This window comes from Sycon ciliatum, chromosome 1 (assembly GCF_964019385.1).
Source record: "Sycon ciliatum chromosome 1, ocSycCili1.1, whole genome shotgun sequence".
Lineage (NCBI taxonomy): Eukaryota > Metazoa > Porifera > Calcarea > Leucosolenida > Sycettidae > Sycon > Sycon ciliatum.
In genome coordinates, this window is record NC_088643.1 from 74980787 (window position 1) to 74998948 (window position 18162).

The 18162-nt window shown below is 47.4% G+C and overlaps 1 protein-coding gene across 2 annotated transcripts; it reads left to right on the forward strand.

Annotated features, from left to right (window-relative positions):
* Positions 1–364: 364 nt before the first annotated feature.
* Positions 365–18157, forward strand: LOC135805439 (uncharacterized PE-PGRS family protein PE_PGRS54-like). Of its 2 annotated transcripts, none has more exons than XM_065319469.1 (29): positions 365–579; positions 1596–1646; positions 2562–2699; positions 3118–3180; positions 3848–4000; positions 4759–4830; positions 5119–5247; positions 5817–5867; positions 6369–6452; positions 6787–6867; positions 7433–7501; positions 8027–8074; positions 8386–8427; positions 8890–8934; positions 9097–9141; positions 9336–9377; positions 9758–9808; positions 10141–10191; positions 10519–10719; positions 11701–11713; positions 12001–12057; positions 12762–12861; positions 13114–13188; positions 13812–13891; positions 14418–14539; positions 15345–15427; positions 15617–15707; positions 15943–16038; positions 16417–18157. In XM_065319469.1, exons 1-29 carry the CDS (start codon positions 498–500, stop codon positions 17262–17264), a joined length of 3063 nt encoding a protein of 1020 aa, XP_065175541.1. In that variant the 5' UTR covers positions 365–497; the 3' UTR covers positions 17265–18157. The 2 variants fall into 2 exon arrangements, with proteins under 2 accessions (XP_065175541.1, XP_065175542.1); XM_065319470.1 differs by having other exon boundaries at positions 3121–3180.
* Positions 18158–18162: the final 5 nt, after the last annotated feature.

The following is an 18162-nucleotide window of genomic DNA, read 5'->3' on the forward strand; positions in this document are numbered from 1 at the left end:
TCCGCTGGCCTTCTCTCCTCCCATCCCCTTACATTGACTTTGTATTGGGCCTCCGCAGGGAAGTTCACACCAGGGAGTAGTACAATACCGGTATTGTACTACTCCCTGGTTCACACGGCGAAAAGGACAGCCACCTTAAATGCCAAAAAAAAATGGGCCAGTCAACGAAATGGCTTGGGGACGAACAGACGTTCGTCGAAATGTTTTCTGCGAACTGTCGTGGAAGCGAATGATTCATGATGACATAATAAACAAAACAAAACTAATTACTTCGCCGTGAAAGCGGTTTTATGCGGATGCCGAGTTGCACACTCTGCATGCTTTATGCATGCTGTATGAAGATGATTGTACTCTTGGAGGGTAGTCTTGGTTCATGGTACGCGGTACCCGTTTGAGCACTACTTTTGAAACGCACTTTTTGTAGAAAGAAAGTCTTTTAGCTTTCTGGTAGTGAGGACGTTCGGACATCTGTATCGTTGACTGGATGTGGTGCTAAAATGGATAATCGAGGACAGCTGAGTTTTGGTGCTGTAGGTGGGCTCGCTGGTGGCACAGGTCTGAGTCTAGGAGGCAACGCAGGTACGTGCTTAGAATACTATTACGCTGGTGTCGAGCGTGGTATTCAGAGTCTTGTCTTGTACTTCGAAAGTAATAAGTATGATATCATTTTTAGGTGTGCAGTAAGAAGTTACTAAGAACTCAGATGGTGAGACATGGCTGTGCATGTCTGACTGTTCAAAATCTGGTACAGTATACATGTAGTTGGTGGACTCTAACGCATAACTAATTACTTGTTCCCCACTGTTTTCCATGTTTTAAAAAGTGTATTATCTATCAAAAGCTTCTAGTATATTATCTGTATTGCTGTTTGGTGGATGGTAGCATCTATCTAGTGTCTAGTATCTTGATAGGCGGGGGATGGGGCGATTTTGGGTTAACCAAGCACTTTACCAGCACCCTCAATATACCAGCATAATTTTCAGTAACCAAAATGTCCTATTCATGCCCCCTGCACCAATAAATCAGGTTTTGTTAATGCAGTACCCTCCTGAATCCAGCAAAATTTCCGCAGCACAAATGGTGCCGGATTTTGAAGGGACCATTGACATTGTAACAAATATCAAAACCTGGTCAATAGGCACATACCACACTCAACCAAGTACATGGCTCTTCCCCAGTATTCATTAATTATAGGTTGGTGCATGGCAGCCCCTTGTCGGTACCTATGATAAATTGAACTTGGGTTTTTATAGGGCCTAAGGTTCAGCCAACTGTGGACAAAGGAAAATCGTACATATCAAAGTTAACGGGAGGCAAATAACGCACACTTTTTTCTTCAAATGTGTAGCTGTTAGTTGTACACCGCGTACAGTACATCTTCTGCAGGGCTCAGGATCTGCACTGTGCGAACACATTTTTGTTCGCACCTGTTTAGAGTACATTCAGTGCGTCGTCAAAGAGTAGTAAAATTTCACTTGAGCGGGTTTTGAACTCTGATAAGGCCCTTAGTGGGGACGTGGCTGATTGGTCGTCTAGGAAGACGGTCCTCGTTCTACTCTTCATTATTTGGTTGAATGTCATCATTCCATGTGCAGCCAGTGCTGGCCTTAGTCTCGGAGGTACTTCCACTGCTGCCACTACTGCAGGTGAGCTGGCATATATCGTGTGTTCAGATACTGTGTACAGTGCATTTCAAAACTATAGACGCGTAGGGTTTTTGAAATATTTCAAATTTGGCTGGAACTTTTTGAGAATAGTTTTCGGAATATTGCTCAGGATCGCTCCACAATTACTCTCATTATAGTTTCTAAAGGATTGGATAACAGACGCCCAATTTGGAAAAAATTATGCACAAAGTGATCACAGATTTTATGTGGTATAGATGCTGGCATAACGGTTTTTGCCTAGGTACGCGTCTATAGTTTTGAAATGGACTGTGGACTACCGTAAAGTCGTGTATAAAAGCCGTGGCTTTAATTATATGACTTTTGGGGGAAATTTTGCAGGCTTCTATATAAGTTCTATATGAGACAGGCTTCTATACAAGACAGGTATTTCTATGTATGTCAACACTAAAACCAGGCTTATGTGCCGACAGTGTATCTTGAAAATCAGGATCATATTCAAAACAGGCTTCTATATGAGACAGGCTTTAATACAAGACACTACGGTATGTCCTGTACTCGCTCTTTACTTTACCGGCAATATCTTGCTTTGCTCAGTCCAACACTCTTTGAATCCACATGGTGCATGACGTGTGGAAGAAGATCTCAAACCAATTGGAATCAAAATGAGCGGGAGATATGCATCTTCCTTAGCTCGCAATGTGTGTGTGTGTGTGTGTGTGTGTGTGTGTGTGTGTGTGTGTGTGTGTGTGTGTGTGTGTGTGTGTGTGTGTCTGTGTGTGTGTCTGTGTGTCTGTGTGTGTTGGGGGAAGAGGGAAGGAGAGAGAGTGAGAGAGAGAGAGTGTTCAGTTAACTTTTGGAGTGCATGCATCGTCCCTTTACCAGCCCTATAGCCAGTCAGTTTGCCTGTGTGTGCCGATGCTCTGGTGGGTGTAGGTGCCGGAGGACTGTCATTCGGCGGTGCTTTAGGTGGCGGAGGCCTGGCACTGGGCGGTGGTGGTGCTGGAGCAACCACTGGTGGCGCAGGTCTCGCTCTAGGTGGGAAGCCTGCTGCTACCGGTCTCACCCTAGGAGGTAAGCATGTATTACATGTAATTTCAGGGTCTGTAGAGTTTTGGATATGCTGTATGCCTCATAGAAGGATACGACGCATGACACAATGTGTGTGCGTTGCCCATGCGACGGTGTAACCCCTGGGGGGGGGGGGGGGGGGGGGGGCAGCACCGCTGTGTGTGCTGCACCCTCAGCAAAAAACCCAGTCCTGTTCAACAACTTGAATGGCAGTGTGTATTCTTCAGTTTTTTTTGTCTGCCTCGTTATCTGGAGTAATGCAGATACTCATGTTCATTGTTTGCTGTTCTTTCTCCTCTCTCTCTCTCTCTCTCTCTCTCTCTCTCTCTCTCTCTCTCTCTCTCTCTCTCTCTCTCTCTCTCTCTCTCTCTCTCTCTCTCTCTCTCTTCCCCTCCCTTTCTTGCTCTTTTCTTTCCAACAGCAGGAGGAGGTCTGTCAACAGGTGGACTATCTACCGGAGGCGGTCTTTCACTGGGTGGTGCAGGTACGGAATGTAGCCGCAGTCCTGTAATAGGCCATTCACGCCACGTGAAAACTCACTTTTATCGTACCCTTTCCAAGATATTTAGTATTTACTCGCATACGATTAACTTGGACACGTGCGTGCAACTGATTTTTGAACTTGGCTGGGGCCCTTGTGCTCACGATTATACTTTTCACGTCAGCAAAAGTGTCAGTTGTTGATAGTACGCGCTGCGTGTAGTGCGTGAACTATTATTTTAAATGGAAAATTCGAAATTTTAAATTTCCCGGCATTTTCAGGAGGTCACTATGGTTTAGCCACCCACACTAGTAGCACGTATTACCTTCACTGGGGGCAGGGGTAACTGCAGTTGGATCCCGGGGCGGATACCCTGATGCCGTTTATCCTTTTTCTGCACCTTGTCCTCACCCACTTACTGAGGTGTGGTGAGCCCATAAGTGGGATCCTTTCCAAGTCCACCCATAGTTTGGGGATTTCAGGGGGTGTCGGCCGTTGGGCGGTTCAATAGCCAATTGAGTCATCTTTCCAAAATTCCTTTTTAGAGTCTCTCTCCCCTCTCCCGGGGAGACCCATGTGACCAGTTTTGGCAATGAGCAAGTACAAGTGTGTGTGTGTGTGTGTATGTGTGTACGTGTATGTATACGTGTGTGCCGATGTTTATTTGTAGGTGCTGGGCGACTATCACTGGGTGGTGCTCTAGGTGGCGGTGCCTCAGCTGGTGGAGGCTTGATGTTGGGCGGTGCTGGTGCTGGAGCAACCACTGCTGGCACGGGCTTCAATCTAGGGGGGAAGCCTGCTGCTACCGGTCTCACCCTTGGAGGTAAGCCTGTGTCAATGTGTGTGTGGGGGGGGGGGGGGGTGCATGCGATGGTGGAACCTGCTACCCTTCAGGGAATTAACCAGGTCAAAATCAAAGGAGGGTGGGGAAGGTGTGTTAAAAATAATAAAAAATCCACGGCTCGCGTCAGACTCGGCTAGAGGCCAAGTTTTCCGCATCCGTAGGAGCGCCACCACTCTTCAAGGATCAAGGCGCAGATGCAGCTCCTAAAGCGGTGGGAGGTGAAGAGATCAGTCCCACCAAAGTGGTCAAAGACCGAAAATCCCATTCACTGCATCCATGCTTCCAGAGGTGTGTAACATGTAGAATAATTGCATGACACGGACTCTGTATGGAAGATGTGCCTGTTCTTCATGGGGCCTCATGGCTCGCGGACAGATGCAAAGCGTAACGGTATAATGCAATGATAGGATTCACCCTCTGCATTCAAACACACGATGTTATGACGGGGTACAACGTTTATTCGGGGGGAGGGGGGGGGGGGTAACGCCCATATGTGGCCTCAGCGAAGACCGTGCACTACTAGTACTTCAAATGTGTGCTTTGCAGTGTGTACGCTGCTGTTCCATTTGCCTTGTTTCGAGGAGTAATGCAGATGCTCAGTATTGTCTGCATTGCGGCACGCTAGAATAGACAGAATAGATACTAGGGCTGATCATGGCGGTTCATTCTGTGCTCTTATTTCTCCTTCCTTTCTTTTTTTTTAACCTCCCCTTTCCTCCTCCTCTTATTCATTGAAGGTGCAACAGCAGGAGGAGGTCTGTCAACAGGTGGACTATCTACCGGAGCCGGTCTTTCACTGGGTGGTGCAGGTAAGGAATGTAGTAGAACAAGCTTGCCTCGCCATTTTCCCTTGGCTGAATCCGGTGTTGATATCCAGTGTTGCCGGTGTCAACTCATCGTTGAAGATTTTAATGTGTACCCTGGATTCCAGCAGTTTTGAAGGATTTGAAGATCCTTTGACCTTCATTAGGAGTCATGTGCAGATGTTAGTGGTCCGGGTTGTGTGAATCACTGGTGGCGGATACATGTACAATGTAGCTTGTGTTTACTTGATACTCTAAGGTTGCCGGGTCTGCCTCTGGGATATTTTGCTGCAGGAGGCTTGACCGGTGTTGGTGCTGCTGCTCCTGCTGCTGCTCCTGCAGCAGGTACGGGCTTTGCACTAGGCGGTGCTGCTGCTGCTGCTACTACAGCCGGCGCAGGTCTAACGCTGGGCGGTGGTGCAGGTAAGCTAGATGTCTGCACTATACAGTTACGATAAAACCTGTCAAGGCGACCACTTGTCCTAGAAGACCACTGAAACCAGGATCAAGCGATCCTATTTCCAGTCAAATGCCCCTGGATAAGGAGACCACCTGGTAATGGGGACCACGTTTTGACGGTCCCTTGAGCGGTCGTCTTAGACTGGTTTCACTGTGCAGTAGTACTGTGTCGTGGAACAGCTTGCTTTGAAGTTGTTTACTTCAGTCTTTTTTTGATACGTAACTTCACGCTGACTTGACTGCATATCCATGAAAACGATTCGGTGGATATCAAGAGTACTCTGTGGGGAGAGATTACCGTCCAGGTCCAGGAAAAAGACCAGCACTTTTGGTGCTGTTTCATTCATTGCTTTATAAAAGTTGTCACAACTCGGAAAATTGATCTCTATTGGCTGTCGTTGGCTCTGTTTGGACTGATCGCAGCAGCAACTAAGTATGCTGATTCTCCGATAGGCATACACATTGCACTACCGGTAAAGTCAAAACGTTTACTAGTATTAATTTTATTGTTTGTCTTATTGTGTGCTGTGTAGCTGGTGGTGGCCTCAAACTTGGTGGCAGTACGGCTGCTGCGCCCACGCTTGGTATGTACTGTGCTCGTCAGTAAATATTGTCTCCATGATTAAGTGACGGTGACAGCTTAACCTAGCCCCAGGCGTTGTATGATCCTAGTACTACAAACACAAGGCTGTGCTTGAATGCATTGTTATTTTTTGTTCATGGCAGGACAAGGGGGAGAAAGGGGGGGGGGGGGGGGTCACTGATGAGCACTGTACCTCCTGTATTCCCCTTTTCTATCTACGTCAACTTTGCATGTAACGACACTCGGCGGGGCATCAGAAAAGTGTCCTTATACCCGAAGTTTCATTATAATTATGTACATGTATTACAGTTAGATAGTCGTTATTCGCGAATTGTCATTGTATCCGCAGTCGTTATTAGCCAAGTTCACTGTACATGCACATTGTGTCTGCATGTGTGTGTGTGTATTATGTGCCTGTCTGTCTGTGCATGTCTGTGTGTGTGTATGTGTGTGTCTGTCTGTTACCCTCACACTGTGTACTGCCATCTTCTATGTTCTGCAGGTGGTGGATTGTCACTTGGTGGGGCTGGTCTCAAAACTGGTGCTATTGCCACCACAGCAGCGGCAACAACTGCCACAGCATTAGGTATGCTGCCAATTACTACATGTAGCACGTATCCAAGTCACCTCAGTTGGGGCGATCGTGCTACTTTAAGCACACACGCACACACGTAAATGCACACGTATACATACACTTGCTCACTGCTATTCCCTCTCTCTCTCTCTCTATCTATCTATCTATCTATCTGTCAGTTTCCTGTAGTATAACACTGTATGTTACTTGTGTAGTACATGCAGTATCCCCAGGCAGGTTGAATAGGGCAGTGTGATCGAATAAGGCGCATTGACCGTGCAAGGTACATATCACTAACGAATGCTAATAGACTCTGCTGCTGCTGCTGCCGCTGCTGCTACTTCAGGTGGTGCTGGTGGCTTGTCACTCGGAGGTGTTGGTGGTGGTGGATTGACACTTGGAGGTGGTACAGCAGCTGCTGGCTTAGGTATGTCTTTTGAGCGTGTCATTTCAAGGCCTAACTGTGGAGTAAACCTGTATGTACTTGTACAAGTTACAACTTTGCTACTCGTATGTTGCAGACACGTGCATGTAGAGTAGCTTTGGCTAAGCGTGTCATTACCACACACTGACTTTCAACTTCTGTTCATTATTTTTTGGGTTCCCATCAAAACCGTTGTATTGGCGGGTGGCTATTCTTCCTAGCAGAACTTCAGCCTGTAGTGTCGTGGGGATGTTCTGCAGTGCAGCTGTATTTGTAGCATGCTCTTCAGGACGTGAGCTGATCATGTCCAAGCAATGCTTATGTTTGTGCTAGGCGTCCACCATCCTCTCACCGCTGCACTGAGCCGACTAAGCAACAATGCGCGCAGCACGTCGGCTGGCCATTTCTCTTTGCGAAATACACAGTATCCGTTTCATGCTTGGAATACCGCTGAGTCCAAGGCCAAGTTACAGATTGTCTTAACTTAGGCACCTGGCTCTCACCCGTTTATCCTGTACTGGCAGTTTCTTTCTAAACCTGGGTTCATGCTCCTTTCATCTTTCTGCAGCTGGTGCAAAACCTGGTCTCGCCCTCGGTGGAACCCTTGGTGGAGCGTCCACTGCAACGACAGCCGCAGGTATGGACTATAATAGTGTTATTGTGTTATGTAGTGTGTATAGTTCTTCTGCTCAGACTAGCAGCAAATTCACTTTGAATAGTCACTGTACATGTAGTCCTGAGTGAAAGACTGTGCACCATGCCTATATTCTGTTCGCTTGCTTGATTGTCTGTTTTTGTTTTCTCTTGTCAGCTGTATGTGCGCAATGTCATGTACAATGTGTTAGCAAGCAGTAGTGCGTAACTCATAACTCTCCACTGTGTTCATCTTTACCAGAACTCCGCCGTGACTCGTTTCCAGTCATTTTTCGTGCTGTAATCCACTTGACTGTGTGCAAGAGCACATTGCTCATGGCCGACCTTGTGTCTCCAATGCGTTCATGGAGCTTATTATGATGGACAGAAGTGTTACCCTTTCATAAACTGGACAGGGGAAATTAAATTGTTTGGAGAGAAACTTGAATGATACCACCAGGAATCGAATCATGAGGTGCGAATTGATGGCCTATGCTACCTATCTTTCATGGATCTTGTCGTGCTTCAGGTACTGGTCTCAGCCTCGGTGGAATTGGAGCAGCTGGAGGCCTAGGCGGTAAGCTAGCTTGCTCACTCGTTTGTGTGTGTGTGTGTGTGTGTGTGTGTGTGTGTGTGTGTGTGTGTGTGTGTGTGTGTGTGTGTGTGTGTTGTGGCTAAGTAAGTTAGTCCTTCTACCATAGGGTAATGACTTGTGTACTGTAGGTGCGTCTGCAGAGAACTCCAGCCCTCCTGTACTGTATGACTTGGAAGTACTAGGGTACGTGTTGAACTGCTCCCAACCCAGCTATTAGTTGCTCGATGAATTATTCTGTCCAGGGTGTTAGCTTGTTCTGTGCTTTGCCTCATCAATTTCTATACTGCATGTAGGTGCTGGAGGACTGAAGCTGGGTGCTACTACAGCTGCTTTGGGTAAGTATGTGCTTCTTTTCTATTAGGGGTACTGCTGTCAGTCATGCCATGATCACCTAGCAGTGACTGATTTTCTCAAATGATTTGAGATGGTACATCTAAGGCCATTCACTCAATTCAGGTAATGGCTGGATGAGATTGGAAGAGCATTGTCGTGCTGTTCAACTGAGCGAGAGAGAGACAGAGAGAGACAGAGAGAGACAGAGAGAGACAGACAGAGAGAGAGAGAGAGACAGAGAGAGAAAGAGAGAGAGAGAGAGAGAGAGAGACAGAGAGAGAGAGAGAGAGAGAGAGAGAGAGAGAGAGAGAGAGAGAGAGAGAGAGAGAGAGAGAGAGAGAGAGAGAGAGAGAGAGCAGAGAGAGAGAATGTGTGGGCACGTACATGCATACTTGAATAGGAAGTTGGTTACTGTTCTGTTATTTTCTCTGTATCTGATGTTTTTCGTCCCTTACTGTGTGTAGGTGCTGGAGGACTGACACTCGGTGCTAGTACAACCGCCGCTGCTGGTATGTTTGCAACCCTGTTCTACTTTTCCTTGACCAGGTTGCATTCGTTTTGGCTCATCTGATTTTGTGTGTATACCGATGTGTGTCGAATGGTTGTCTATGTTACTTGTTGCTTCAAGAAGTTCTGCACTCCGTGTTATTTATTCATTTTGCCGTGTGCAGGTGCTGGAGGATTGAAGCTTGGTGCTAGCACAGCCGCCGCCCCTGGTATGTATGTTACTCTATTCCTCATATGTTGTGTGTGTGTGTGTGTGTTTGTGGGTGTGCATGTGTGTGTGTGTGGGTGTGCACGCGTGCGTGCGCGCCCGCATGCGTGTGCATTGGTGCATGTTGTGGAATGCTTGTTGTTCCTTAAAAAATAATTCTATGCTTGGATTTGTTCGTCTCTGTGTTGTCTGTAGGTGCGGGAGGATTGAAGCTTGGGGCCAGCACAGCTGCCACTGGTATGTTGGCAGTACTCTATTCAAATCTAGTGTGTGCTTCTCCTACACCTACCAACAAGAAACCATATTGATTGGTCAATGCGGAATGTACCTTAGTCGACTTCTTTCGAACTACTGGTACTAAATTTGAGTAACGTGTTTATGCCCGAAATCTTTTATTCGCTGGGCCAGCGGGTGTGAGAGTTTACCCACGCAAACAAAAGGTTTTGAGGGATCTTTTCAGAGGCACAACAAACACTGCTTTGTTACTGAGCTTCTGCGCGCTGATGTCATTGATGTACTCGAGTGTTTGTATGATGCCATTGGTGCACTCATTCAAGTGTTTGCATGATGTCATTGATGCACTCGAGTGTTTGTATTTGCTGTGTTTGCTGTTGTAGGTGCTGCAACTGGCCTGACTCTTGGAGGCACCACTGCTACTGCAGGTGCAGGTAAGCAATGATTAGCAAACTATTCTAGTTGTGTTTCTTTGCTAGGCACCTTCTGTTGTGACTGGTGTGCTGTCATTACTTCTCTTTGTATTTCTTGGCAATTCTCGTGATCTAAGTTGTCCACACGCAGAAGCTCTATATTTCCGTTAATGTGTATAGGCAAGCCGTTACAAGTGCGCGTGCAGAACTTTGTATTCTTGTTCGTCTTGTGTGTGTGTGGGTGTGGGTGTGGGTGTGGGTGTGTGTGTGGGTGTGGGTGTGTGCATGTTTGTGCATGTTTGTGCATGTTTGTGCATGTTTGTGTGTGTGTGTGTGTGTGTGTGTGTGTGCAGCCACAAGTGCAGCTGGTCTGAGTCTTGGAGGTCTGTCTGGTGGTTTGAGTGGTAAGAACTGAAACCCGAGACTATAAAATGCTTTGTGTCTCAGCTTGTATTTCTTGCTGTTCTGCACCAAGTATTGTGCCACGTGTTTGGAGGTTGAAAGTATGCCTCCGCCTAAGTTGAGTGAGTATTTTGTATGTGAATGGCTCACTTCGAGCTCAGGGATATCTTGGAACTACTGTACCATGCTGGTTGCAATAAGCTACATTGTAAATGTTTTCCCTGTCTCAAATGTATGTCTGTATGTGTGTGTGTGTACGTGTGTATATGTGTGTGTACTTGTGTGTCTGTGTGTGTGTACGTGCATGTGTATGTGTGTGTACGTGCCAGGTATGGGAAAGGCAGGTACTGGCCTCGCACTCGGCGGCGCAACATCCAAGCCAGCCACCACAGGCCTTACCCTGGGCAGCACTGCAGCAACAACCACTGCCGGTCTCGGACTTGGTGGTACAGCCACCACAGCGAGTATTGGCCTGGGAGGCACTTCCACGACGAAAACAACCGGCTTAGGAGGAAAGGCTGTGGTTCCAGGTAAGCACTGGTATGGCCAACTCATCAATGACAGTCAAATCTATCAGAAGCAACCACCACCCCTTGGTGCAGCCTAAAGCGTCGCTTATAACAGATGATCTCTTGTGGTAGATGTATCAGAAACCAGCATAACCCGGCACATGTATAATATACATGCAAGGTATGCCTGCAGAGATACCGGATCGACGATTGTTGCTGCCAGCCGGCGAGCACAGGTAGCCAGGACTTCAGCAACCCCATCAGAGATGTCTGCAAATCATGTGCACATACACCTTCAGGTGTCGGCATCTACTCCCGAGGGGCCCGTTGCTCCATGCGCCTTTCGGACAGAACGGCTGATAAGTTAATGACTTGAGTCCCACTGGATGTGGCCATGCGGGTGCAAAAAAACCGGAATGATAGTGCCCGGGTGTACAGGTTCTACCGGCGGGTGCTTGGTCGTCAGAATGTGCCAAACAGCTACTGTAAACCCAGAAACCTTTGCGATCCTGAAACGTTCGTGATTTGCGCGATAAGTCACTTATTAAGTGTGTAATCGCGAAAGTAAGTGGGTGCGAAACGCTAAACTGTAGACTCGAGTCAATCATCAAAATTGACTCCAATCGCAAACGTTTGCAGGTGCAAAATGGTCTATCATCGCAATTTGCGAACTAAAACGGGCGCAAACGATTCCGGGTTTACAGTATATCGTCGACTCTAACACCCAGGGTAGAATACCGCTGCCATTGTTCTGTTCTAGTTGAGCAAGGGCCGACTTTAGTTTGCCGTCAGCTGTACACCAGTGCTGACTCAGCTCATAGTGCACTCTGCTTGACTATGCCCGTATGCCATGCCCTCTGTGTGTGTTGTGTCTGCCTGTGTGTATGTGTGTCTGTGTGTGTTTGTCTGCATGTATGTGTATGTGTGCGGTTTGTTCGTTGTTTGTGCGTTTGTTTTGCAATCAACATGTGGTTGGACTTGTTCGCCACCTCTCTGTACCAGAGTCTAAAACAGAGTAAGTGTGTATGGTGGATGATGGCTGCTGGTTTAGTGTGCATGCATAGAATGTGCCATGTTAGTTGGAAGTGATTGACTTGCTGCTTGTGAATGTGAGGAGGTGGTATATGGAGATGACAGATGATGCACCCCATCACTCACCTCGCTTTTGTTTGTCCATTCTATTCTCTTCTATAAGTGGTACATCCTCTTTCCTGACGCTATTGCTCTTGTTCTATTTGTGTTCTGCTGTATGGTATGTGACTAAGTTTGTGTTGTTTTGATTGTGTCCTGTTGTGGATATAGTAACACATCGTCCAACGAGCTACCTCCGTTACTGACGAATATTTACAATCAGCTCACGTGAGTACTACCGTATTTCCCCGTAAGTTAGTTCTCCCCAATGACTTAGTACCCCCCCCCCCCCCCCCCCTATAAAAAATACACTTTCCACTGCCGAGGTTATCACCCCGAAAGACAGTTCCCCCAAAAGAGAGTAAGTTCGTACCCGTCCTACATGTACAGACACCGTACAGTACATACATCATATGCACGGACACTAGAGTTGCGCAGGCTTCCCACTTCGTGTCATTTACCCCCGATAAAAAAGTACTCCCCGAAAGATAGAACCATCCCCGAAAGTTAGTACTCATGTGGCTGCTAAGTTCGAAAGTTAGTACGTACTAACTTACGGGGAAATACGGTACTGTGCTGACAGTAGCACTGCTCACAATGTGGCAGCTACACACCCTATACTCTGATTGTATACTGATACTTGGTGATTATCTTGTGTTGTGTGCGTTGTGAGCATGTGGTAGTGGGTCCGAGCTGCTCAATCCAGCTCTGATGCATTTTGGTTTCAATGGTTTACGTGGTGTTTGTGTGTGTTAGCTTGGTTGTAAGAGCTAGCTGTCCAGAGATTGAGTATGTGGTGTTTGTGTGTATACGTGTTCATCTCCGTGTTCACTTGGTGGGTTAAGCTGGCTAGATTAGTCTCCGTTGTCTGCCAATCTCCACCTAATGTAGATTGTATGTCTATCTATTCTGCGGTGTGATTCTTGATGCAGGGCGTTTGTGAAAGAGCAGAAGTCACTCTGTGAGAGCATACATCATTATTCAGATAAGGACATTCAGCAGCTGTGCAAGGAAACGAAATGCCTCAGTCGGGTAAGCTACGCACACATCCCGTGTGCCATGCTATGGCTGTATCATGTATGTAACTGCCATGTAAGCTGGTCACACATTTGCAAGCATATCAGCTATCACGGTGGATGCAGTAAAGTCGGTTACACCTTCTCAAGCACACCATGCCAGTTTCTGGAGAGGAGAAATTGCCCGAGTGCACAAATTTAATGTATTTACATTGAAGGGTTGTTTGATGTGCATTGCTTTCTACTGTCTGTTCTTTTACAATTTCAGACTTTAGGAATCGTTGCGACAGATGTTCAGAGAGATTCGCACAGTGTCTTCCAGCTTAAACATGACATGTCCGAGGTATGCCCAGTACACTATTGCATGTGCATCATCCATGTGTGTGTGTGTGTGTGTGTGTGTGTGTGTGTGTGTGTGTGTGTGTGTGTGTGTGTGTGTGTGTGTGTGTGTGTTTGCTGGCTTTCCATGGCTGTGATTATCACATTCACTGCATTTAAGATTGCTACGTAGTTTACTTGTATGCCGTCATGGCCGTGTATTGAACTCTTTTTCAAGTGCCTTTTAATATAAAACCAGCCAGGCATGGCAGACTTTCCAGGAGCTCTACTACTAGTTATTTGACGTCTCAAGGACATGGCTAGATATTGGTTAACTTCACAGCACAACATCTGTTGAGGTTGTTTCGACTATAAAGGGATATGATGATGAGCTTCATTGTGCCGAGCCCACATCACCGTTGAATTCAGTCTCGATGACCATTTCAATAATAACGGGAAGCAGAACTTCCCCATTGGGTATCTGCACCCAGTAAAGCAGGTCTGTCTACATATTGCGTATATATATATTGCAGATGTACTGGTATGTGTGCTGTAGTGACTTTGGTTTGTCTGTTTGGCATAGTTGCAGTTTGCTCAACTTGCCCGCTTTCCTCTTGGTTGTATTGCCCTTCTCCCTGACTTGTGTAGGAGTTGAAAGATGCTGAAATAGCGCAGAGAACAAAGGATATCCCAGCTGGCCTTCAACCTGAGCATGTTGCACCAACAGAGTAAGTTATTGAATAACAATCTGCATACAATGTATACAGTGAAAATCCCCAGATCCAGGCAGGATGGGACCAAACACTGCCCGAAACTAGGAATCACCTGTACTCAGAACTAAGTCACTTGCATACTTACTGCATGCAAGTAAAATATTATGTTTGTGCCAATCAATAGGTTTTGGGACCATTTCATTGAAAAGCCAGTTTTTGTGACTCTAGATGGGTCAGAAAGGTGCTCGGTAGACAGACGTGCCCAAATTCGGAGCGTCCGGATTAGGGGAGTTTTACTGTAGTTGCAAATACAGGAAGGGCTGGTTAGCGTTCTTCTGTCTATGTGCTACTATGTGGCATTGTTTTCCTGTATCTATGGCCAACAGGAGACAACACGTTTGTACTAGTAACTAGCAGCACTAAGGTAGCCCTGGTCATTGATACGACCTAGGGTAGAGTACTTGTGGAGATCTAGTGAGGCAACCAAGTGTGTTCTGATCATCCTTACTAGTGTGTCCTTATTGTGACGTGCTTGCTGCAGATATTTCAATCGGCTTGTGGCTCGCTTTGAAGAGCAAATGCACCTGTATCGTCAGCAGCTGGACGAGCTGGAAGTTCACTTAACGTGGGTGGCAAATGAGTCTGCTACCTTCACGCCAGATGGTGAGTAAAGGGAAGACGAGGTCACAGGGCAGGGTTGTGAGGTAGCACTGCGGGGTGATGAGGTCACATTGCAGGATACTGTAAAGTGAGAAACTTTCGCTAGAGATTAAATTTCGCTATTTTCACGACCATCACACATTCGCAAATATAAATCGCCGCAAACCTCTGTGTACATTGATTGTAGACAGTACAAGATCCGACTGAAGAGATAGAATCGCAAAAGTTTCTCATCGTGAACCAGCCCAATTTATGAAAACGCTAAATTTGCGCGCCGCGAAAGTTTGTCGCTTTACAGTATTGAGGTAGCATTGCAGGGTGATGAGGTCACACTGCAGGGTAATGAGATGAACTGCAGTTTGATGAGGTCACACTGCAGGCTGATGACGTCACACTTTCAACTGTGTGATCCTCTAGGTTTTTTTTAGGGGTGATCGGGTACCCGTTTGTTTAGCTGCTAACCCGTTAGCAAATGAGTACCCGTTAGTCGTGTACGACGGTACAGTACGGTAATATTATCTGGTTTGTAGTCGTACAACTCGATGTACAGTTTGAAACTTTGAATGTGTTGTTGCTTGTTCAATCCTGCTACATTATGACGATTTTGACTGTTTTGCATGTAGCGCGGTAAGTGCGCATGCTGCGCTTGTCGCGTTGTAGTGTACTTGCTTTGAATTGCATGACTTTGCATGTCCTCCTTGCACGAAATGTATAGTTAACTGTTACTATTGGCTGCTAAAGGGCTTCTATTTTTTCTCGCCTTTTGTGTACTGGTTGCTTATTCCTGTTGTTTATCCTTGCATATCAGCGTTGTCCCATTTGTTACGACATCAGCATCAAACATTCCTCTCACTGGCAGCACACTTGCAGTCTGTTCGTGAGCAAGTCAAGGTAAGATCACCTTACATTGTAGGTGGTTTCTTTATTTGTACTTTGTGTTTGCATGGCGGATGTTTTCACCTTTTTTTTTTTATCCATATGGTTTGTGCCTACTATTAGTTCGTAGTCGTGCTCTTTGTGTAGCTGGACTGCACTGATTGTTGATCTTCATGCGTTCTTTGTTTTCTCTCCGAACTGCAGAACCAGAAAGAGCAGTATTTGAATTACTTGAAAGTTGTCAAAGATAATTCCACAGATGTATTCGAAGCTCGCCGGAAAGCGGAAAAAAGAAGTAAGCTGTTCTCTGCGTGCGCATACTTTGTGTGGATGTCACGTGGAGAGAGTAGATGTGTGCACCTGTCCTGAGGTTCATGAGTTAAACGTTACTACCTGGTCTGTGTGGCTATTGCTCTGTGGCACTGTGGCCCTCTGTGCCTGCAGTTGGCTGTGGTCGTGCTCTGATCCTGAGCATGTCTGTACGTATATGTATACTGTGCTTCTGTTGTCTTGTGTTCATTGTATCTTAGAGGCAGAGGAGCCCAAATCGACCAGACCTAACCTTTTTGGTGTGAGCGGTATGGCAGCCATGGCCACAGCTACACAAGTTGCCAATGCCACTGCAGGTGAGTTGTAGCTATCCTGGCCATATAGTCATACATGTCAACATACCTTACCTGTTTGCTTGCATGCATTCTCACCTGTTGTGGTGGTGGACACGTAGGTGCTGATGATGCATGGCTACAGGATGTTGTACATCCTCGTGGCATCCGCTTTAGATGAGATTATGAATTACAGAAGTGAGTGCGTGCGTGCTTGCGTGTGTGCATGTGTGTGCGCGCGCGTGTGTGTGTGCGTGTGTGTGTATTTGTGTGTGTGTTGATGAGACTACACTGCCAGTACATACCTGCTGTGTTACCTACGTCGTACTCCTACCCCAACTGCAATTGATGCACCACTGGATTTCATTTTCTGTTTTTGTTTGTTTACTGCTGTGGCTTCAGGTCTTGGAGGCAGTTTTATCCAACAACAGCAGCAGCCCCAACAAACAGTTGGCCTGACTGGCCTCGGAACTACAGGACTGACAGGCTTAGGTGGTGGTCTCGGTACTGGATTGAAGACCAGCCTTGGAACCACCACAACAGGCCTGGGCACCACTGGTCTCTCACTTGGTGGCACGACTGGAGGACTGGGAGCAACCGGCGGGCTAACTGGTCTTGGTAGTACCGCAGCTGCTGGAGGTCTCAAGGCTGCAGGTGGTCTCACCGGAGGTCTTGGCGGTGGTCTTGGCGGTGGTCTGGGTGGTGGTCTCGGCGGAGGCCTCGGTGGTGGTCTCGGGACGACTGGTGGTCTCAAGGCTGGCGGTGGTGGCCTTGGTACTACAGGTCTCGGTGGAGGTCTTGGCGGCGGTCTTGGGGGAGGCCTTGGCGGCGGTCTTGGGGGAGGCCTTGGCGGCGGTCTAGGCGGAGGTCTTGGCGGTGGTCTAGGCGGTGGTCTCAGTACGACTGGCGGTGCTCTAGGTGGTGGCCTTAAGACAGGTGGAGGCCTTGGCGGTGGCCTTGGCGGCGGTCTCGGTGGAGGACTCGGTGGAGGACTCGGCGGCGGACTCGGAGCAACGGGCGCGACTGCTGGTGGCGGTCTTGCCGGAGCGACTGCAGCCGGTGGCCTCGCAGGTCAAGCTGGCGGACTAGCTCTTGGTGGTGGTCTCGGCGGTGGTCTTGGCGGAGGTCTCGGCGGTGGTCTCGGCGGTGGTCTCGGAGGCGGTCTTGGCGGTGGTCTTGGCGCTGGCCAAGCTGCCAATAAAGGTCTTACACTGGCAAAGCCCCCACCTAGTAAGAACCGGCGGAAATAGATGACTTCCAGTTGACAGAGCAATGCTTTTTTATGTTCTTGATCATGCTCCTCTCGTGTGGACACAGCAAACTAACCTTGTCTTTGTCTTCTTCTGCTTCTGTCCACGTTTTCATTCAATGTAGTACTTCACTTTCGTTGTGTAAACTGCCTGTTTGTCTGAAACTTTGCTGGTGTTTGCTCTTTCCCTTGTAACGTTATTTGCTGCATGCGTTTCTTGAATGGAGCGCCGCTGGTGAGCGCTGTGTTGGTCTATTAGGTGGTGTGCGGGTTGTGTGTAGTCATGCGTGCACATGGTTTGCCACACGATTGCCAGTATTGGCCGTGCTGTGCATGGTCGTTTATCTTTTAGCAGCATTGATCCTGTACATTCTGTCCTCACGCCATGGTGGCATGACAGTTCGCCTCATGCCTCTCACAACATATCATCAATAGTTCCCTATCCGCCATTATTTTGCCCATACCTCCATGCCGTACAGCGGGAGGCTCATGCTTGTGGCTTACAGCGCTTGATGCTACCTGTGTGAACTGCCTCTCTCTCTCTCTCTCTCTCTCTCTCTCTCTCTCTCTCTCTCTCTCTCTCTCTCTCTCTCTCTCTCTCTCCACCCAGCCACCCAGTCCAGTAGCATCTTGGTTTTATCAGTGTGCTGAATGTAGGAGCCTGTCGGATTTAGGCTCTGCATGCCTGTTTTTACATACACAACCATTTTCTCTCTCTTTGTTTCTCCTGAAGTCATTGAGAACACCAGGGAGTCATCCTCAGACCTCTGTCCTGTCTAAGTGCGACTACCGCCCTTGTATTCACTAGCTTCCTAATGTACCTTTTCTTTTGGTAATGGACACTTACAGCATTGAAAGTACAACATTAATGAGGTACGAGGTACCAGTATGGAACTGTT